Genomic DNA, 23,334 nt, shown 5'->3' on the forward strand with positions numbered 1-23,334 from the left:
TGGATTAGGAGCTGTTATGGTAACTGTACCAAGGTACACTATTTTAGCTGTGATAAGTAAATGTAATAATCTTGAAAGACATAAATGATAAATAGCAAAACTGGAAAGTTTAAAATTTTATATAAACAGGTGCTAACCAATGACCCAGGTCAAAGGCATGCGGTTTATGCAAATTCTGTCCAGGAGCTCAAAAATATTGCTGAACTGTGCCTTCTGCGGTAATCTGTTCCAACCGGGCTTTGTTTTGCTTGCATTTTTACACATGCAGTCCTGAGATAACCTCTGCTGTGAAGAATGGAGGCAGTGGTGCAGTTGTAAATGTTGGACTTTTGCAAGTGGATAAGGGAGGGGCAGTATTCACTTCTCCTCCTACTGCTAATAAAATAACTTTTGACAAATGAAGAATACTAGTGCAATCTGATTTTACACAGTTGTCTACAGAAATGAAGAACTGCAGATGCTGGTTCTGAAGAAGGGTCTCAACCCGAAACGTCACCCATCCATGTTCTCCTGAAATGTTGCCTGACGTACTGAATTACTCCAGCACTTTTGTGTGCTTTAGCATATGAAACACTGTTGTTTGACATTTAAAGGCACTCCCTGCTTAAGCCTGTCAATGAATATCGGTTTCTAAGGGAAGGTACAGTCATTATGTAAATATATTCTGGTAAATGCTAGTCATAAGGTCATAAGTGATAGGAGTATAGGCCATTCAGCCCATCAAGTCTACTCCATGGCTGATCTATCTTTCCCTCCAACCCCATTCTCCTGACTTCTCCCCATAACCTCTGCCACCTGTACTAATCAAGAATCTATCTATCTCTGCCCTAAAAATATCCACTGACTTGGTCTCTACAGCCTTCTGTGGCAAAGAATTCCACAGATTCACCACCCTTTGACTAAAGAAATTTCTCCTCATCTCCTTCCTAAAAGAACGTCCTTTAATTCTGAGTTTATGACCTCTAGTCCTTGACTCTTCCACTAGTGTAGACATCCTCTCCACATCCATTCTATCCAAGCCTTTCACTATTCTGTGTTTCAATGAGGTCCCCCCTCATTCTTCTAAAATCCAACGAGTACAGGCCCAGTGCCGACAAACGCTCATCATAGGTTAACCTACTCATTCCTGGGATCATTCTTGGAAACCTCTTCTGGACACTCTCCAGAGCCAGCACATCTTTCCTCGGATATGGTGCCCAAAATTGATCACAATATTCCAAATGGGGCATAGAGCCTCAGCATTACACCCATGTTTTTGTATACAAGCCCTCTTGAAATAAATGCTAGCATTGAGTTTGCTTTCTGTACTACTGATTTGACTTGCAGATTAACTTTTTGGGAAAGTGTTCGTTTGAGTGTTTGTGCAGTCTGGTGCTTCATTAGATGCTTAGACTCATACAACACAATATTATTCCATTTTGCTTTTGAAAACTATTTAATTAAAACTACTTCTCACTCAAGGAAAAACTGTAAGTCGAAAATAAAACACTTGAAATACTCAACTGGTCAGGCAGCATTTCGGAAGGGTGAGATGCAGCTATTGTGTCAGAGCATCATTGCTAACTTGCTAAGTACCCAGCATCTTCTGGAATTTTTTCAACTTTATTCTTTGGAAAGTTAATATTGTATTTGCTTTGATCAACCTTGTAGCAATTCACATCAGATGACAGCTCTCTAAAAATATCTCTCCTTGCAGCCACATTCACCTATAGCCTTAAATTCACGTGCATAAGACAAAGGAGCAGTATTAGGCCATTTGGCCCATTGAGTCTACTCTGTCAGTCAATTATGGCTGATCTATCTTTCTCTCTCAACCCCATACTCATGCCTTCTCTCCAAAACCTTTGGCACCCTTACTAATCAAGAACCTTCATAAGTTCATACGTTATAGGAGCAGAATTGGGCCATTTGGCTCATCAAGTCTTTCTCTCTCAACCCCATTCTCCTGCCTTCTCCCTATAACCCCTGACACCTTACCAATCAAGGACCGCTTTTAAAATACTCAAAGACGGCCTCCGCAGCTGTCTGTGGCAATGAGTTTCACAGATTCACCACCCTCTGGCTAGAGAAATCCCTCCTCATCTCCTTCCAAAAGGTACATCCTTTTATTCTGATGCTGTTCCCTCTGGTCTTAGACTCTCTCACTAGTGGGAATATTCCTCTCCATGTTCACTCTATCCAGGCCTTTCATTGTTTGTAAGTTTGCTTTCTGATTACTGATCATTGGTCCAATACAAGCTTTCATGTTTGTAACAACATGGAATTGAGACATTGGTTCACATAATTCAAGTATTATAGATTACATGCCACAATGGGTAGACAATTTCCTAAAAATGCATCAACAAACATGGCAGGAATGATGTAAAAGTTTGTTCAGGAGAGCACGGTGGCCCGATGGTAGAGATGCTGCCTTACAGTGCCATCGACCCAGGTTCGACCCTGACCACGTTTGTTGTCTATATGCCATTTGCACGTTCTCCCTGTGACCGCGTGGGTTTTCCACGGAAGTTCCAATTTCCTCCCACACTTGGGATAGGAGAGGTACCTAGGTTTTTGACCAAGGTTTGTACCCACTACACACTAGGTTTGTAGGTTAATTGCCTTCGGTAAAATTGTAAATGGTCCCTAGTGTGTAAAATAGTGCTAGTCTACAGGGTGATCGCTGGTCGGCATGGACTTGGTGAGCTGAAGGGTCTGTTTCCACACTGTATCTCTGAAGTCTAAAAATCATGTTGACTAAAAAAATGGCTATTATTGGTAGAGCAGAGGGAGTTGGAACAGATGCAACCACCAAAAATGGTTCTACGCTGATATTATTAGGATAGTGGAGATGGTCATCGTGTTTATCAACTTATCACCTTCAACGTTTTTCTCACTCTTTATGGTATTCAGTAAAAACTCGCAGCTATCGATTTCCTCTGTTATGTCATCAGCACCCACCTTTCAAACAAAAACACTGTAAATAATCAACAGAAACCCATTTTATTATCAAGCTTTATGACGTTTGATGTTCGTTATCGTTTAAACAAACAATGTTTCTGTTTCTGAAGATAGAATTCCCTATTTTGTTTGGCGTCGTGTCATATTACGACCTGCAACTGACCAATCTCAGAAAATGCCCCTAAATAGTAAGTTGTTATGGAATAAAACAAAACCAGAATAACAGTCTGATCAGTCTGAAGAAGGGTCTCGACCCGAAACGTCACCCATTCCTTGTCTCCTGAGATGCTGCCTGACCTGCTGAGTTACTCCAGCGTTTCGTGAATAAATACCAGAATAACAGTTTCAGGAGAGGCATGGTGTTGGCATTAGTTTTCAAAGGGTCAATACATCTCGTAATTTTGTGGAAATCGAATCTATTGATGAACTCGACTTACCGATTTACTGTAGGAAAGACGACGTTGAAAGAGGCAGGAGATGTCCATGGGACGTGCAACATTTCCCTGTGAGTTCCACTGAAAGGGCGAGTGCGTAACAGTGGTTGGGGTGAACCGAATGGACACAGCATCAAATATTTAGTTCCATCACCCTGGAAACGAAGGGAGCGGCGCTCGGAGCACTTGCGCTCAGAGTGGTCTCCCGGGAGCTGAATAAATTCTCGCCCTTTGTCTTTATTTCACAAACGGCAAAACTGAATTACAGCCAACCCAACCCAACCCGACCTATTTGAGATCTCGATTGTGCTTTTGCAGTTCAAAATGAGGTGGACTGCGGATACTTTTTTTTTTGTCTACGAGAAGGTCTTGGACCAAAGCTATCAGTTCTCTCACGCACGGCGATCGCAGCCTACATTTACATAGCACCTTTAATATGGTTAAAATGCCCCAAAGCCTTTTCCAGGATTGTTATCAGTCGAGGTACATGAGATATTAGGAGAACGATGGAAAACGTAGTCAATAGTACCTCTCCTATCCCAACCCACCTCTCGTCTGCCACAACGGTAGAGCTCACCACAGTTTAGAAAGGATGAAGTAGTACTGGCAAGAGTGCAGAAGGCATTCACTCGGATGTTGCCCGAGAATGGGAGACTTCAGTTAGACAATAGACAATAGGTGCAGGAGTAGGCCATTCGGCCCTTCGAGCCAGCACCACCATTCAATGTGATCATGGCTGATCATTCTCAATCAGTACCCCGTTCCTGCCTTCTCCCCATACCCCCTGACTCCGCTATCCTTAAGAGCTCTATCTAGCTCTCTCTTGAATGCATTCAGAGAATTGGCCTCCACTGCCTTCTGAGACAGAGAATTCCACAGATTCACAACTCTCTGACTGAAAAAGTTCTTCCTCATCTCCGTTCAAAATAGCCTTCCCCTTATTCTTAAACTGTGGCCCCTGGTTCTGGACTCCCCCAACATTGGGAACATGTTTCCTGCCTCTAACTTGTCCAACCCCTTAATAATCTTATATGTTTCGATAAGTTATAAGGAGAGATTAGATAGGTTGGAATTGTTGTCAAAGGAGGCTGAAAGGTTACTTTATAGAGGTTTATAAAATTAGGAGGGACACAGATAGGGTAAACTAGTCACTGTTTTTCCAAGGGTGGCGAGTCAAAAACTAGAATACATAGTGCAGCCTCATACGCAGCAGGCAGTGTATTGTGACACATTCCTCCCGTGACCACCATTACAATTTTCTGTGACTTGTGCCACAGTAAACTTTCTGTCCGTTCGGATCAGACGGGATAGCCTTCGTTGCCCTCACGCATCAATATGCCTTGGGCGCCCAACACCCTGTCGCCAGTTTGTGGTTTGTCCCTCCTCGGACCACTGTTGGTAGGTACTCACCACTGCTGACCGGGAGCACCCCACAAGCCTTGCCGTTTCAGAGATGCTCTGACCCAGTCGTCTGGCCATAACAATTTGGCCCTTGTCAAAGTCGCTCAGGTCTTTACTCCTGCCCATTTCTCCTGCATCCACCACATCAACTTCAAGAAGTGGCTGTTCACTTGCTGCCTAATATATCCCACCCCTTGACAGGTGCCATTGTAACAAGATAATCAATGTTATTCACCGCCTGTCAGTGGTCATAATGTTTTGGCTGATATACACACTGAACTTTTTTTTCTCTCTCGGTTACCATATTGTTTACAGTGTACGATGTTTACATATTCTGTTGTGCTGCAGCAAGTAAGAATTTCATTGTTCTATCTGGGACACATGACAATAAAACACTCTTGACGTACTCCGTGATCATGTGGGCTTTCTCTGCTCTGGTTTCCTTCCACATTCCAAAGACATGCAGGTTTGTAGGCTAATTTGTTTCTGTAAATTGTCCATAGAGTGCAAGAGTCCATAGAGAATATACCAATTAAACACTCTTGACTTTTGATCCAGTGCTCTGTAGAATCTCATTCGTGCCAAACATGATCCCCCACATTTTTTTAAATATAGTCAAGTTATCTTTCAGATCGCTTAATCCAGCATTTGACCATACTATCATAATTACCAACTGTCTGCTTTCAGAGTATGCATACCTATTTCTGATTAGCCAACCAGGGGGGCTATGTGAGGCTGCTGTTCATTGACTTTAGTTCAGCTTTCAATACCATAGTCCCCACCAGACTGGCTGAGAAGCTGCTGGAACTGGGGCTTAGCACCCCTCTGTCTGCCTGGGTCCTGGACTTTCTCACCGCCAGGCCCTTAAGTGGTCAGGATGGGAGAACACACATCTAGCTCCCTCACCCTGAACATAGGATCCCCCCAGGGTTGCGTCCTTAGCCCCCTACTGTACTCCCTGTACACACATGACTGTGCGACCAGGTTCAGCTCAAACTCCATCATCAAGTTTGCTGATGACACTGTGGTGGTGGGCCGGATCTCCGACAACGATGAGAAGGCCTGAGGAGGTGGCTGATCTGGCACTAAGGAGCTGATTGTGGACTTTAGAAGGGCTCAACGTCCAAGGACGTACACGCCACTGGAAATAAATGGGTCTACTGTGGATAGGGTGAGTAGTTTTAATACCTGGGAGTCCACATCAAAGAGGATCTGACATGGGCAATGCACATTGCCGTACTGGTGGGTAAGGCAAAGCAGTGCCCACCTTAGACAGCTGAGGAAATTCAGAGTGTCTCTGAGGATCCTTCATTGCTTCTACTCTGGGGCTGTAGAGAGCATCCTGTCCGGCAACATTACAGCCTGGTTTGGGAACAGCTCTGCCCAGGACAGGAAGGCCCTGCAGAGAGTAGTGCGTTCGGCAGAACTATGGGAACTACACTCACCCCCTGCAGGACCGATACATCAGGAGGTGTAGATCGAGAGCAAGCAAGATTATGAGGGACCCCTGCCACCCCAGCAACGGACTGTTCCAGATGCTACGGTCAGGCAAGCGCCTCCGCTATCACACTGTGAAAACGGAGAGGATGAGACGGAGTTTCTTCCCACAGGCCATCAGGACCGTTAACTTTTATAACTCCAGGGACTAAATTTTGTCTTCTCTGTATTAACTTTATTAACTTATTTATATGCTGTAACTGTAATTCTTTTTTGTGCACAATCTGCAGGCATTGCCACTTTCATTTCATTGCACATCGTGTATGTGTATGTGACAAATAAACTTGACGATTAAGATTTGGGCTTTTGGATGTGGATCCAAAGAACACTGACCTGAAGCTGTTTGAACTTGTACTATTGTACAACTATTCAACTCTTCTGCACAAACGTGTCTTTGCAGCACACAAACACAAAATTTTAAAGGCCATTTATCAATGTCATGATGACATCTCCTATGATTTTGACTGAGGAGTCTGACCACACTTTTCAACCTGTATGGAATTTTAGTTTCGTTTAGAGATACAGCATGGAAACAGGCCCTTCGGCCCACCAAGTCAGAGCCTCCTTCACACTGGGACAATTTACAATTTTTTTACCAAAGCCAATTAACCTACAAACCTGTACATCTTTGGAGTTTTGGAGGAAACCAGAGCATCCTGGGAAAACCCACGCGGTCACAGGGAAACGTACAAACTCTATACATACAGCATCCATAGTCAGATTGAACCCTGGCCTCTGGCGCTGTAAGGAAGCAACTCTACCACTGCACCACCATGCTACCCCCAAGTAAAATGTGATCTTGATCACATTTGACCACACACTTCTCCTCCAGTGCCATTCTTCTGTGGCACTTCTGGTTAGGACTGCATTTCGCTAACACTTTCTGCGGGTCAAGGCATAAAAAGAGACACTTCAATGGGTTATCCATTGGGAACACCAAATGAAGTTGAGGAGATGCACATGAACCTCTGTCTCACCTGGAAGGACTGCCGGGAACCCTGGATGATGTGAGGGGGAAGGTATAGGTGTTACAACTCATGTGGTTGCAAAGGAACGGTATCTGGGGAGGGAATGATTTGAATGGGAAGGAGGAAGGTCAAATCATCACGTATCAATGTTCTCAGATAAACAATAGACAATAGGTGCAGGAGTAGGCCATTCAATGTGATCATGGCTGATCATTCTCAATCAGTACCCCGTTCCTGCCCTCTCCCCATACCCCCTGACTCCGCTATCCTTAAGCTCTCTCTTGAATGCATTCAGAGAATTGGCCTCCACTGCCTTCTGAGGCAGAGAATTCCACAGATTCACAACTCTCTGACTGAAAATGTTTTTCCTGACCCGCTGAGTTACTCCAGCACTTTGTGTCTTTGGTTTTGTAAACCACCATCTGCAGTTCTCATTGACGTTTCAGACCTGATGAATTCTTATGCAGGATCACAGACAGACATGAAATGTTAACTTTTCTCTACCATTAGACGCTGCCTGATCTTGCGGTCGTTCCCCCCCCCCCCCCCCCCCATCATCGTTTTCTGTTTGTTATCCCAGATTACCAGGGGATGCAGTTTTTTGTTGTTGTTGCTTAAATGTTCATCTTCCTTGCATTTTCTCCTTCACCCAACTTCAGCCACTTCACGCCTCGCTAACCGACCACACAACCAGTCCATGCTATCATATCTGTCTGTCAGTGTCTGCTTTCAGCTCGAACATCCGGCACTCGGCGTTAACTTTGTGTTTTGTGCTCCCCGACGTTTCGTTTCCGCGCTTCGTCTCATTTGCAAACTGAAGAAGCAGCATAAATCGCCTTAGATGTTTTTAATTGGATGCAGTAAATAATGTTTTTTTTTTTAAATTCCCCCATGCATTTTAAGGAACACTGTCCGAGGGGCGAGAGAGGGAGTTAGGATCTGGATGGGGGGGTGGGGGAGAGAGAGTTTAATAAAAATGAATGTTGAACTTGTGTTAACTTGCTGCCGGGCGAGACCATTGGCTCTGCACGTTCACTTGCCTTCTAGGGAGGGACACTCCGACCCGGGCGGCCGAATGATGGACGGGTCCTCCGGCCAATCAGGAGGCGGATTTACGCCGGCCCGCCCACCAGGGAGGGCTCTCGACCAATCACGGGGGCGGAGGGGGGCGGGGCATGCGGCTGGGCTCTTGGGGTCGGGTTTGCGGGATCTGCGTCTCTGTGCACTGGTCGGGGGGGAGCTCACGGGCTCGGAGTCCTTGCATCTCACTTTTTATTTTTAATCGCCTCCTTTTCACCCTCTTATTTCCTTCGGGATTAACTTCGAGGGGAAACCATGGTCATCAAGGTCTTCATTGCAAACCAGTCCGGGTCCACCGCGGTAAGTGAGGTTATTTATGTACCCTTCCTCTCTCTCTCTCTCCCCTTCCCCCTCTCTCTCCCCTTCCCCCCACCTCTCTCTCTCCCCTTCCCCCACCTCTCTCCCCTTCCCCCCACCTCTCTCTCTCCCCTTCCCCCACCTCTCTCCCCTTCCCCCCACCTCTCTCCCCTTCCCTCCACCTCTCTCCCCTTCCCCCTCTCTCTCACCCCTTCCCCCTCTCTCTCGCCCCTTCCCCCCTCTCTCATCCCTTCCCCCCTCTCCCCACCCCCCTCTCACCCCACCTTCCCCCTCTCACCTCCCCCTCTCACCTCCCCCCTCTCACCTCCCCCTCTCTCCTCTCCCCTCCCCCCCTCCCCTCTCCCCCCCCCCCCTCCCCTCTCCCCCCCCCTCCCCTCCCTTCTCACCCCCTCCCCTCCCCGGTGGAATTCTCTGCCTCAGAAGGCAGTGGAGGCCAATTCTCTGAATGCATTCAAGAGAGAGCTGGATAGAGCTCTTAAGGATAGCGGAGTCAGGGGGTATGGGGAGAAGGCAGGAACGGGGTACTGATTGAGAATGATCAGCTATGATCACATTGAATGGCGGTGCTGGCTCGAAGGGCCAAATGGCCTCCTCCTGCACCTATTGTCTCTCCCCCCCTTCCCCCCACCTTCCCCCTCACCTTTCCCCCTCCCTCCTCTTCTCCCTCCCTCCACTCCCCCCCTTCCCACACCTCCCCCCCTTCCCACACCTCCCCCTCTCCTTCCCACACCTCCCCCTCTCTCACCCCCATCTCTCACTCCCCCTCTCTCTCACCCCCTCTCTCTCCCCCACCTCCCCTCTCTCCCCCCCACCTCCCCTCTCTCCCCCCCACCTCCCCTCTCTCCCCCCACCTCCCCTCTCACCCCCTCACCCTCCCCCACCCCCTCTCACCTTCCCCCACCCCCTCTCACCTTCCCCCCCACCCCCTCTCACCTTCCCCCCCACCCCCTCTCACCTTCCCCCCCACCCCCTCTCACCTTCCCCCCCACCTCCCCCTCACCCCCCTCCCCCTCCTCCCTCACCTCCCTCACCTCCCCCTCCCCCTCGCCTCCCCCTCACCCCCCTTCCCCTCACCCCCCCTTCCCCCTCGCCCCCTCCCCTATCCCCTCCCCCCCCACTCACCCCTCCCTCACCCGCCCCCCCTCCACCCCCTCACCCCCCTCCTTCAACCCCCCCTTCCCTCACCCCCCCCTTCAACCACCCCCCCCTTCAACCCCCCCTCCCTCACCCCCCCCTTCAATCCCCCCTCCCTCACCCCCCCCTTCAACCCCCCCTCCCTCACCCCCCCCTTCAACCCCCCCTCCCTCACACCCCCCCTCCCTCACACCCCCCCTCCCCTCCCCCCTCACCCCCTCCCTTCCCTCCCCCCTCACCCCCTCCCTTTCACCCTCTCTCTCCGTCCCTCCATTCACCGCGGAACAGCGTTTCTTTTTTTATCCAACACAGCTGATAACACATACCAGATCCGCAGTCGCAATCAGTCAAATACACTCACCCCATCCGGTTCGTGGTCACAGAATCTTCCAGAATTATAACTGCATTTATGTACTTCCAGTTTCAACTACAAACATCAAATTATGTTTGCTTTTGAACTTGTAATATGTGGTCAGCACATATGTGGTCAGCTGAGCTGCACAAAACTAATACATTGAGTTAAATTTCGCAGGTCCATGTCAGTTGTTCAGTGTAGTGCGGGTTTAATGAAGCGAAACACTTTTTAGAATTCACTGTCCTACTTTACAGTTAAAAAAACAAACTTTTTTGGTAAACTGGCGAGGCCAATAATTATTATCTGTCTTTATAATACTGGATAAGTTGATAATGGACTGCTGCTTGGATAGTGCTTATAAATGCAGATACTTTCCATTATGGAGGAGGTTCCTGGATGATGAAGAACGGAGACACAAGAGACTGCAAATGCTAAATTCTGTAGCAAAATAAACAATTGCTGGAGCAACAACCCCCCCCTCCCCCCATCCAACCCCCCCCCTCTCCCCCCCATCCAACCCCCCCCCCTCCCCCCCATCCAACCCCCCCCCTCTCCTCCCATCCAACCCCCCCCCCTCTCCTCCCATCCAACCCCCTCCCCTCTCCTCCCATCCAACCCCCTCCCCTCTCCTCCCATCCAACCCCCCCCTCTCCTCCCATCCAACCCCCCCCCTCTCCTCCCATCCAACCCCCCCCTCTCCTCCCATCCAACCCCCCCTCTCCTCCCATCCAACCCCCCCTCTCCTCCCATCCAACCCCCCCTCTCCTCCCATCCAACCCCCCCTCTCCTCCCATCCAACCCCCCCCCTCTCCTCCCATCCAACCCCCCCTCTCCTGCCATCCAACCCCCCCCTCTCCTCCCATCCAACCCCCCCTCTCCTCCCATCCAACTCCCCCCTCTCCTCCCATCCAACTCCCCCCTCTCCTCCCATCCAACTCCCCCCTCTCCTCCCATCCAACCCCCCCTCCTCCCATCCAATCCCCCCTTCCTCCCATCCAACCCCCCCCCCTCCTCCCATCCAACCACCCCCCCTCTCCTCCCATCCAACCCTCCCATCCAAACCCCCCCCCCATCTCCCACCCAAACCCCCCCCCATCTCCCACCCAAACCCCCCCATCTCCCACCCAAACCCCCCCCCCCATCTCCCACCCAAACCCCCCCCCCCCATCTCCCACCCAAACCCCCCCCCCCCCATCTCCCACCCAACCCCCCCCCCCATCTCCCACCCAAACCCCCCCCATCTCCCACCCAAACCCCCATCTCCCACCCAACCCCCCCCTCCCACACAAACCCCCCCAAAATTGAAGCAACGGCAACAGCTGAAAGGACAATTTATAGAGCCCAATTAACCTATGAACTCACAATTCTTTGGGATGTGGGAGGTTACCCATGTGGTCTTGAGAATGAGCAAACCGGAGGTGAGGATCGAACCTGGGTCTCTGGTGCTGTGAGGAAGCACCTCTACCAGCAGCACCACTGTACCGAGAGTTGTGGAGGGTTGAGAATATGAAAAGAATAGTCTTGATTTAACATTCAAGTATTTTCCCATTGGATATCTATGAGAATTTGAATGAATGGACTTGGTGAGATTTGGGTTAAAGATTCAAAAAAAGAAAGGCATGTGTTTAGCACAATTTTATTTTGCAAGCTCAAAGCTTTTTCAGCCAATTAAGCATTTAAAATGCATTTCCTGTTGGAGTTCAGAGTTTGTAGATAGTGTTACTGTGAGTTGCTTTGGAAGCTGTTAGCATACTTGAACCTAGATCTCAAAGTTGTGTGGGAATCCAAATTGTATTTCTCAAACTATGCTGAATTTTGAGCCACAGGGAGAGATTATTGACTTGGGTCAGTAATTGCTGCTGTTCTGTTAGAAAATTGGTTGTTAAACTACGAGACCTTGCATCATTTTACTCTATCCCTCCCCCACCCAAGTCGCACTAGCTTCTCATTTTCACCCTACAAACAGCTTACAATGGTCCTTTTCCTTTATCATCGTTACTTTTTTGCATATCTTTCATTCATTGTTCTTTATCTCTCCATATCACCGTCTAGATCTCTCGTTTCCCTTATCCCTAACCAGTCTGAAGAAGGGTCTCGACCTGAAACATCACTCATTCCTTCTCTCCAGAGATGCTGCCTGTCCCGCTGAGCTAATCCAGCTTTTTGTGTAGGAAAAAAACTGCAGATGCTGGTACAAATCGAAGGTATTTATTCACAAAATGCTGGATTCAGCAGGTCAGGCAGCATCTCAGGAGAGAAGGAATGGGTGACGTTTTGGGTCGAGACCCTTCTTCAGACTGATGTCAGGGGGCGGGACAAAGGCATTCCGCAGAGACCGTTCCCTCCGTAACTCCCTGGTTCACTCGTCCCTTCCTACCCAAACCACCCCATCCCCGGGCACTTTCCCCATTTTCTCCTGCAACGGCAGGAGATGCAACACCTGTCCCTTTACGTCCCCCCTCAACTCCATCCAAGGACCCAAACAATCTTTCCAGGTGAGCCAGAGGTTCACCTGCACCTCCTCCAACCTCATCTATTGTATCCGCTGCTCTACATGTCAACTTCTTTACATCGGCGAAACCAAACGCAGGCTCGGCGACCGTTTTGCCCAACACCTTCGCTCAGTCCGCCTTAACCAACCTGATCTCCCGGTGGCTGAGCACTTCAACTCCCACTCCCAGTCCGACCATTCTGTCATGGGCCTCCTCCAGTGCCATAGTGAGGCCCACTGGAAATTGGAGGAGCAGCACCTCATATTTCGCTTGGGCAGCTTGCAGCCCAGCGGTATGAACATTGACTTCTCCAACTTTAGATTGTTCCTCTGTCCCTCTCTTCCCCTCCCCCTTCCCAGTTCTCCCTCTATCTTTCTGTCTTCACCTATATCCTTCCTTTGTCCCGCCCCCCCTGACATCAGTCTGAAGAAGGGTCTCGACCCGAAACGCCACCCATTCCTTCTCTCCTGAGATGCTGCCTGACCGGCTGAGTTACTCCAGCATTTTGTGAATAAATACCAGCTTTTTGTGTCTATCATTTTACTTTTGTCTGGATATATGGTTGAGGGAGAAGCAAAATTGAAGGAATCACATTTGCCTAGAACCCAGCTGGCAAATGCATTAAAATCTAAATTTAGCTCCATAGAGCTTGATAAGATGATCAGGTTGCTGGCTATTGATTTTATTTTACTTCCCATTTCCATGTGTCTCACTATCTATACATCTTAAATCATTCGTGAGCCAAACTTGTGGCAATGACGTGACTTCAGTCAATTTTAGAGTTACTAAAACTGTCAAATCATCTTGGATGAGTGTTCTGGAATTGATTTCTATGTTTGATTACTGCAGATTGATGCGATTTATTTACTTAGTAATGTGCTGGTTATCCTTGAATTGCATCTCAACACTCCTTGGATAAATATAACTTGAATAAAGTAGCTGATTGAAGTGATTTTGTTTACATGGTTCACCACGAATTGAGCAGTAAATAATCACAACTGTGGATGGGTAATAGGTGCTGATCAAAGTCCATGAATGATTTTTTTCAATTTTAAAAAATGGAAATATTTCTTCTGAAATGGGTAGTGGAAGAAGGATAACAAAACTGTAAAATCTAATAATTAATTATCTGGTACATTTTTCATTTGGTAGAACATAAAAATGTTTATGGTACTTGGAATCGTCAAACAAGTCATTGGTTTAAATTTCAGTTCTGCTAAAGATTCTAAATAGAATTGTTCTCCAACTTTCCTTCAGTACTTTAAAGAAGCTGATGTTATCATACAGATCAGAATGTTCCATACTTGATTAATTATTAACTGAGCTGATTTCAAGCAGTGTAGAATTTGTTCCAAAATTGACCTTAGCATCAGCCAGATTTCCTCGATATGATTCTTGTTGAGTGGCCTGTGCTGGAAAGTGCCCATGTGTGGAGTGAAAATGGCATCTGGTTTTGCTGTATAAGGGAGGGATGTTGATGCCTTGTCTGGTGCTGGTGCTTCTGCTGGGCTGGTTAACAAGACGTGGTTGAATCGGGGCCAGTGGATTTAATGAGAGAGCCGTGAAGCAATGAGCCTGAGTCTGTGCAACAGAGTGTGGACCATTTGAATGAATCGCTGGGTCATATTCATCATACAATAAAGAAACAGGCCTAGAGCGGCACAGTGGCGGAGCTGGTAGAGCAGCTGCCTCGTAGCACCAGAGATTCAGGTTTAATCCTGACTCCAGGTGCTGTCTGTGCGGAGTTTGTACGTTCTCCCTGTGACCGCATGTGTTTTTTTCCTGCTGATCCGATGTCCTCCCATATTCCAAATACATGCAGGCTTGTAGATTAATTGGCTTCAGTAAATTGCCCTTAGCATGCAGGGTGCAAAAGTGGGATAACATCAAACTAGTGTGCAGGTGATCAATGGTCTGAGTGGGCCAAAGGGCCTGTTTCCATGCTGTATCTCTAAACTAAACTAATACTAAGCTTTTAATCACATTTATCAGCAATTGCTCCATAGCCTTTTATACTGTAGGAATTTAAGTGTTCATGTAACTATATAAAAGTTGAGAGCATCTGCCTCCAGTATCCTCTCATGCTGTGAGTTCCAGATTTTAATTAATCTCTGAGTGAAAGAAAATCCTCCTGATCACCTCTAAACCTTTACTCTTTCTTCTTACTCTTAACCCTCTTCCTGTAGGGAAAGGTTTCCAACTACCTGCCCAGTCTACACATCTCCTAATTTTGAACACCTCCACAGTTGGCCTCCTTCACTTCGAGAAACACAAACCTACCCATCACAGTATCTCGTGAGAACTGAAAACCATTGTACCACACATCATCCTGGTGAATCTCCTCTGCTCCATTGTGTCCTGACTAATAATGTCTTGCAGAGCTAGTGCCATAAATTCCCTGCTCTTGTATTCTGTGCATTGGCAAACAAAGGAAAGTATCTGACCTGCCGTGTTCACCTTATCCCAAACATCATCACCTTATCATGTCCTGGTGCTTTCAGGGTTCCTTGGACATATACCAAGATCCTGATACTTGGAGATTGTATCCAGTTCTGGGTGCAACTTTAAATCAAGATAAGGAAGTTGAAATCCAAAGGTAGACACAAAATGCTGGAGTAACACAGCGAGTCAGGCAGCATCTCTGGAGAACATAGATGGGTGATGTTTCGGGTCGGGAAGTTGAAGTCCATATGTTGGGAAGAAGGAATTAGTCAATCCCAGCAAGAGCAGCAATGAGACTGTGCACATTTAACGAGGATTTCAAGGTTCTGAATTTATTGAATATCTTTTAAAGAATAAAGGGAGGGCAGTTAATACAGTAATGAAATCAGTGGTTAGGTGATAAAGGGACAAATTTAGATTTTTTGTAGCAGTGAATAAGAGGAATGATTAGAAATGGATACAAATGATGTGGCGGAAAAAAGCTTTGAGTAACAAATATGCTGTGTAGGCTCGAACTGGAGATTATCTGGAATGTCAGAACAGGTTCATTTTTGCCAACACAAGTTGCTAGAAATTCTAACAATCAGGCCTTTATATTTGACATTTCAATCCAGGCAGTCTTACTGAAATGGCAGTGAAGCAAGAAAGCTGAATGCTATTAGTAGGAACGTTGACCTTGTGTTTACAGGCTATATTACCAGGCAGTTATGTATTGGCATAGAGCAGGGGATGCAAAACCAACCCCTAAATAGGCACAGGTGATTGATTGTGAGAAGCAAAACCATTTGGGAGGAACTATTTTTCAAGGAAATACAAACAAACTAAGTATGGCTTTTTGGAGGTGAACCATGCAATGTGGACAGAAAACCACATACCTTAACCTAGTCGGGTGAGCTCACCTAGGCTGTTTCTGTGCAATATTTGGGGACAATATTATTGGACCTACTGCCCCCAATGACTCAGACATATTTGATGGACTATTTCCTTCCTTGAAATTGATACGGAGCTAAGAGCGAGTTGCTATTTTTGCTGTACACCTCTTCCTTGCTCCAATTTGTTGGGCAGTTTGTAGAATAATTGTACATTATTATTTTAACTCATTGTATTTTCGATTAATTGCAAACAAGATATTTCCCTTTTCAGGTAGTTATTGAATCTGCTAAAGAAAAGCTGGTGAATGTTCAAATGAGTTGGGAAGGGTTCTGCCTAATCTGCTATAATGTAGGTGCTTAGTGACTGAAGAGGATAACAATGTTATTGGTGTGTGTGGGACAAGAGTAATTTGCTAGCAATCCATTTTCATTGCGAGTTTGACCTTTCCATCCCAAATCTATTTTGCTAATGGAATATTTTTTACCTCAGCAACATTGCAGATTACATTCACACCAATTTTCCTGTTCCTTCATTGATTTAAAGACTGAATCCCTATAAATGGCTTCCCTATCTCCATTATTTTCAAATTAATCAATCCAAAATACTGTGATCAGAATTTAAATAGTTCACTTGCATTAATATTGTGTATTAATCTGTAAATTCCTACCTGCAACCTACTGGTTTGAGTTGTTTCTCTTGCTTTGTAAATCCTGTCATAGTTGACCCCTTTTTATTTAAGTGATTAATGCCTTGATGTAGTTCCTCAATGCATTTGAGCCTGAGTCAGTTGTATAATGTCAGAAGATTATTAGTTTCCAAATAAAGAGAATGCAGTGCTGTTCATAATATTTATTCCCAGAGGTTGGTTTAAGATGTGACTGATGAATCAGCACTTTGGCCAAGTTAACTATCCAGGCAACCTGCCACTCTTATTGATTTTCTTTAAATCAGTTAACAGATGGTTAAAATAGTGTATTTTATCAATCCAAAGTCTTAGCTAGTGTTGCTATGTGTTGATAAATCTCTGAAATAGTTTCAGTAGAGATCTTGTTTAAGATCAGACTGCATTTTCTTAACTAATTGTGGAAAATCAAATGTGAGCTTATAAAAATGTCACCAAAGAGGATGGGCCTGAATGGACACAAAAAACTGGAGTAACACAGTGGGTCATCAGCATTTATAGAGAAAAGGAATAGGTGACGTTTCGGGTTAAAGAAGGGTCTCGACCCAAAACGTCGCCTATTCCTTTTCTCCAGAGATGCTGTCTGACCCGCTGAGTTACTCCAACGTTTTGTGTCCATTTTCAGGATGGATCCTAAGCTAACTTTGCAAGAAGAGTTTGACTGTACTTTCTATTACACAGCAGAAATATTAAACATCAAGAGAATGGTTATTTCTCCAATCTCAATTCCATCCCCATACCTCACTAATGGTGATCCTGCTTTTGTGTTATAAGGTTAAGGAATCCAGGCACAAAACTTGAGCATCCATTGTAGTCTTTCGCCGGAGAACGTTTTTGAGATCCATGCGTTGTGAATCTGTGGAATTCTCTGCCACAGAAGGCAGTGGAGGCCAATTCACTGGATGTTTTCAAGAGAGAGTTAGATTTAGCTCTTGGGGTTAAAGGAATCAAGGGATATAGGGGGAAAAGCTGGAATGGGATACTGATTTTGGACGATCAGCCATGGTCATATTGAATGGTGGTTCTGGCTAAAAGGGCCGAATGGCGCACACTACCTATTTTCTATGTTTCTATGCCTTAGTAAAACTAGTTTTGTTTCCTTGTGATTCAAGAGCTTGTGATAACAGTGAAGATCTCAGCAATGCCAACAGAGAAATTAACTTGCTGCTTATTTAATTGAACAATATGATGCGACTTTTACTAATAGAAGGTTTAGAATTTGACATAATTCATGTACATATTTGGAGATGCTACTCATGTTTTGAGATGTTTTGTAAATATTACTTATGAAGCATGTTCTCAATAGTATGTTGAGCGCGTTAGAATTTTAATGTTATCATGGTCCCATGAAATATATTAATCTATTATTGTTTAAATTCACGTGCTACCTTAGAAAGGAGATTATTTACCCCATACCGTTATAACAAGTAACAGTATTAATTTATTATGGCAGTAAATGCAGAGCATTGGTAGGGGTGGAAATGTGAAGTGCAGCCAAGGGGAAAGCTATAGGTTGTGCTACTAAACTGAAAAGCAAAAATATGAAATAAGGATAGAAAATACTCAGCATGTAAAGCTGATTCTATGGAGGTATAAGAGGTATCCCTCGTTAGGTTTTCGTTTATCTTTTGTGTTTTGGGCAGCACAGTGGCGCAGCAGTAGATTTGCTGCCTTACAGGGCCAGAGATCCAGGTACAATCCTGACTACCGGTGCTGTCCTTACGGAGTTTGTACGTTCTCCCTGCAATTGAGTGAGTTTTCTCCCGGTGCTTCGGTTTCCTCACACATTCCAAAGATGTGTGGGTTTGTAGGTTAATAGGGTTCTGTAAATTGTCCCCAGAGTGTAGGGTAGATCTAGTGTATGGGGGTCATTGTTGGTTGGCGTGGACTCAGTGGGCTGTATCTCCAAACTAAACTTTAGAATTGGTGCCAGTGATGGATAGTTGACCTGAAGTGTTAATTCCGATTCTTTCTCCACTGGCATGGTCTCACCTGTATGTTTCTAGTTTTCCTGTACTCATTTATAATTGAGGTAGAAAATGTATTCCATTGATGGATTCCACCAGAGATGCTGCTTGACTCACTGAGTTACGCCAGCACTTTGTGTCTCATTTTATAAATCGGCATCTACAGTTCCGTGTATCTGTAAGGACAAAGAATAATCTTAAATAATCTCTCGCACAACTTTTTAATGGCCTGATTAAAATAGTTAAGATGGTGATGTGAAAGCAGCTGTGTTATATTCACCGATTTATTAGGTTGGGATCAGGGGGATGAAGGATTTTGGCATTTGCTGAAGCACTTAGTTAACTTGTCTGGAACATTTCCACTTTTATAATTAAACTTAATAGCTTTGAATTTGTTTTGATGAATAGCAGAACAGTATAACTTGGCATTGGTTCCTAAACCATTGTATAGAGTACATAAATATTGCTGAGTTTATGTTATTGATATTAATTCACTTTCTCTCAGACACTAAACTACTAAGTTGGTTCTCCACATCATTTATATCATGATAAATGTTATCAGTATTCAGAACATGTTGAATAATATTGACAATATTAATTATGGAACAATACAGAGCAGCAAATGTCTCTTTGGCCCACCATGTCTATGCTGGCCATGATGCAGATCCATCTGCCTGCACAAGGTCCATATCCCTCTACATGTCTGTCTAGATGCCTCTTTAAAAGTTGCTGTCTATCTGCCTCCAGGGATAGCCCTGACAGCATGTTCCAAGCACCCACCACACTCTATTTAAACATCGCCTCTCAAATGGGGAGAAGGCAGGCACGGGTTACTGATTGTGGATGATCGGCCATGATCACAATGAATGGCTCGAAGGGCCGAATGGCCTCCTCCTGCACCTTCACTCTGAAGAAGGGTCTCGACCCGAAACGTCACCCATTCCTTCTCTCCTAGATGCTGCCTGACCTGCTGAGTTACTCCAGCATTTTGTGAAATAAATACCTTCGATTTGTACCAGCATCTGCAGTTATTTTCTTACACTAATTTGAGAATCCTCGTTTTGAGATTTTAAACTTTTTTTATTTAGAAACAAGGAACTGCAAATGCTGGTTTACGCAAAAGGATACAAAATGCTGGAGCAACTCGGCAAGTCAAGCTGCACCTCTAGTGAACATGGATAGGTGATGTTTCGAGTCGGGACCCTTCATCGCGAAACGTGACCTATTATGTTCTCCAGAGATGTTGCCTGACCCGCTCAGTGACTCCAGCACTTTGTGTCCTTTAAATTATTTATTGAGTTATGTAATGAATCCAAATAGGTTGGATACAATATTTCTATTCCACAATGGAGTAAAGCCTTTTGGGAACATTAATTTTGGAAGGAATAGACACTAGCAAAGTAACACTGCCTGGAGCAGCAGTGGAGGCTGATTCAGTTGCAGCATTTCAGTTGAAAGGAAAGAATTTGCGTGGGAAAATAGAGACAGCTGAATTGCTTTTGCGTTAAGATGGTAGGGACTTGCTGAGCCAACAAACCTCCTTCCAAGCTGTACCAGTCCTGTGATTCTGGAGTTCAGATTCCAAATGTGTAAGCATGGCAAATTGCAGTTATGTACTCTAAATCAATAGCTGAAACTTGAAGAAAAGGAGCAGGAGTAGGTCATTCAGCCTTTCACATCGACTTTACTATTCAGTATCATTTTACTTCTGTTGTGCTGCTACAAGTAAGAGTTTCATTGTTCTATTTGGGACATACGACAATAAAACACTCTTGATCATTTGCTTCAATGTCCTGTGTCCTGTCCCCCCCCCCCCCCCCCCCCCCCCCCAACCCTTTTCCCAAAAGCATCAAGGTATGTATCTATATACTTAAAGGTATTTAATGCTTTCAGGTTTATCACTGTGGGGAAAGAGATTTCTGCTTGTTGTCCCCATAGGAGACACTGACTCCGGGCTCAGAACACTCTGGTCTCTGGGAGAATCCGCCATGTATCTTTACTGTCTAGTCCAGATAAAATGTTATAGTTTCTGATTCCCTGAGATCCCCTCTCGTTTTTCAAAATTTACTGAAAATGGACCTTGACAACCCATCTCTTCCTTGTACATCAGTCCTGACATCCCAGGAGTCAGTGGACTCAGTGTAGTCACCAATTGTACTATTTCCCAAACTCCACAGACAAGAATGTCCTTCCTGAGGTAAGGAGACCAGATATGCAAACAATTCCAAGTCAAGTCAAGTCAAGTCAAATTTATTTGTCACATACACATACACGATGTGCACTGAAATGAAAGTGGCAATGCCTGCGGGTTGTGCACAAAAAGAATTACAGTTACAGCATATAAATAAAGTTAATAAGTTACTATTAGTGTCGACAAAAATTTAGTCTCTGGGGTTATAAAAGTTGACAGTCCTGATGGCCTGTGGGAAGAAGCTCCGTCTCATCCTCTCCGTTTGCCTGATCGTAGCATCTGGAACAGTCCGTTACTGGGGTGGCAGGGGTCCCTCATGATCTTACTTGCTCTGGATCTGCACCTCCTGATGTATAGGTCCTGCAGGGGGATGAGTGTAGTGCCCATGGTGCGTTCTGCCGAACGCACTACTCTCTGCAGGGTCATCCTGTCCTGGGCAGAGCTGTTCCCAAACCAGACTGTAATGTTGCTGGACAGGATGCTCTCTACAGCCCCAGAGTAGAAGCAATGAAGGATCTTCAGAGACACTCTGAATTTCCTCAGTTGTCTAAGGTGGTAAAGGCGCTGCTTAGCCTTACCCACCAGTGCGGCAATGTGCGTTGCCCACGTCAGATCCTCTGCGATGCGGACTCCCAAGTATTTAAAACTGCTCACCCTATCCACAATCGACCCATTTATCTCCAGTGGCGTGTACGTCCTTGGATGTTTAGCCCTTCTGAAGTCCACAATCAGCTCCTTTGTTTTAGTGACATTCAAGAGGAGGCTATTGTCCAGAGGGGGTATTTCCAAGCACATGTACAGCTGCAGTAGGACACCCTTGCACCTGTAATTAAATCCTCCTGCAATGAAAGCTGGCGACAGTCTATTTGCTCTCCTTGCATTAGTTTGCTCCAAAATTCCTGCTCTCAGTGACTAGTGTACAAGGATATCCAAGTCATATTTACTTCCTTTTTGCAATCTATTTCCATTCTCTTAATCTGCTGTGTATTTGCCCACTAGCTTAACTTATCAAAATCACTATGGACCATCTTGGCATCTTACTTGCAGCTCACCCCCCCTCCACCCCCCCCCCCCCCCCCCCCCCCCCCCCCCCCCCCATGCCACCCTCTCAAGCTTAACTTTAGACAACGCTGATTGAGAAAATCCCAAATGCTGTTCACAAATACTGCAGTGGAGTTTCTGGCTGGTAGTAGCGATGTTAGTTATGGTTTCTAGTTGTAGTGCTATGAATTGGCTGGGTGTTTTAAGATGTGGATCACTTTTTCATGCCTCATCCAATTTGCTCTAGCAATAAATGTTAATTGTTGGAATATTGTGCAGTTTGTAAAGTGTTGCAGTTATTGCAGAATTGTAATAAATTTACATGGTAATGCAAAAACAAACAGGAGTAGGGCACCTAATTCTCAAGGTCTGCTATACCATTCAATCGACATGCCCAAAGCCTAGACTCCCCTTCTGTGCCGCACCATAAAACGATCAGTCTATTCATATTACTGTAACTAGAAACCACAACTAGCATGGTCACTACCAACCAAAAAATTCAGAGGTATTTGTGAATCACAGGTAGTATTTCTACATAACCATCAATTCCTTCTAAAATGTCCCCCTCCTCTCCAAATGCTTAGTGATCTAGCCTCCACAATCCTCTGGTGTAGGGAATTCCAGAGATTCGCCACTGTCTTATGGAAAGATTGTAATCTGGCAAATTGCTAGCCTGTGTTAAATATTACTCCCAAAGCCCTAGATGAAGATTGTGGTAATTTGCAATACAGAAAGTTATGATGGTAAAGAAGGTATAATTAACTCCGAAGTGTAAATCCTTGTGACAAATTTAAATCGTGGTACTCTTTATCTAGACTCTATGTAACCATATAAACCATATAACAATTACAGCACGGAAACAGGCCCGTTCGGCCCTACCAGTCCACGACGACCACTTTCTCTGACCTAGTCTCATCTACCTGCTCTCAGACCATAACCCTCCAATCCCCTCCCATCCATATACCTATCCAATTTACTCTTAAATAATAAAATCGAGCCTGCCTCCACCACTTCCACCGGAAACTCATTCCATACAGCCACCACCCTCTGAGTAAAGAAGTTACCCCTCATGTTACCCCTAAACTTTTGTCCCTTAATTCTGAAGTTATGTCCCCTTGTTGGAATCGTCCAACGAATACATAATATTCGGATTTGATTTAGACTTGAGATACAGCGTGGAAACAGGCCCTTCGGCCCACCAAGTCGTGCCAACCAGCGATCACACCATACAATAGCACTATATTATACACCAGGGACCATTTACAGAAGCCAATTAACCTACAAACCTGTAAGTCTTTGGAGTGTGGGAGGTAAATGGAGCACCTGGAGAAAACCCACGTAGGTCACGGGGAACGTACTAACTTCATACAGACAGCACTCATAGTCGGGATCGAACCCGGGTCTCTGGCGTTGTAAGGCAGCAACTCTACTGCTGCGCCACTGTGCCACCCCCTTGGATTCATTTATTATCATATACGCCAGGGTACAATGTAATTCCTTATTCCATAAAATTAAGTGT

At 45.4% G+C, this 23,334-nt stretch overlaps 1 protein-coding gene across 1 annotated transcript in view; it reads left to right on the plus strand.

Moving 5' to 3' along the window:
- Positions 1 to 8,440: 8,440 nt before the first annotated feature.
- The window catches only part of LOC144598986 (SH3 domain-binding glutamic acid-rich protein-like), a 36,851-nt gene continuing 21,957 nt past the window's right edge, over positions 8,441 to 23,334 (plus strand). Inside the window, exon 1 of the mRNA XM_078409676.1 lies at positions 8,441 to 8,620. Coding sequence (XP_078265802.1) covers positions 8,576 to 8,620 — 45 coding nt within the window. The 5' untranslated portion in view covers positions 8,441 to 8,575. The remainder of the gene's footprint in view (positions 8,621 to 23,334) is intronic.

The sequence above is a fragment of the Rhinoraja longicauda genome, chromosome 12 (assembly GCF_053455715.1).
Source record: "Rhinoraja longicauda isolate Sanriku21f chromosome 12, sRhiLon1.1, whole genome shotgun sequence".
Classification (NCBI taxonomy): domain Eukaryota; kingdom Metazoa; phylum Chordata; class Chondrichthyes; order Rajiformes; family Arhynchobatidae; genus Rhinoraja; species Rhinoraja longicauda.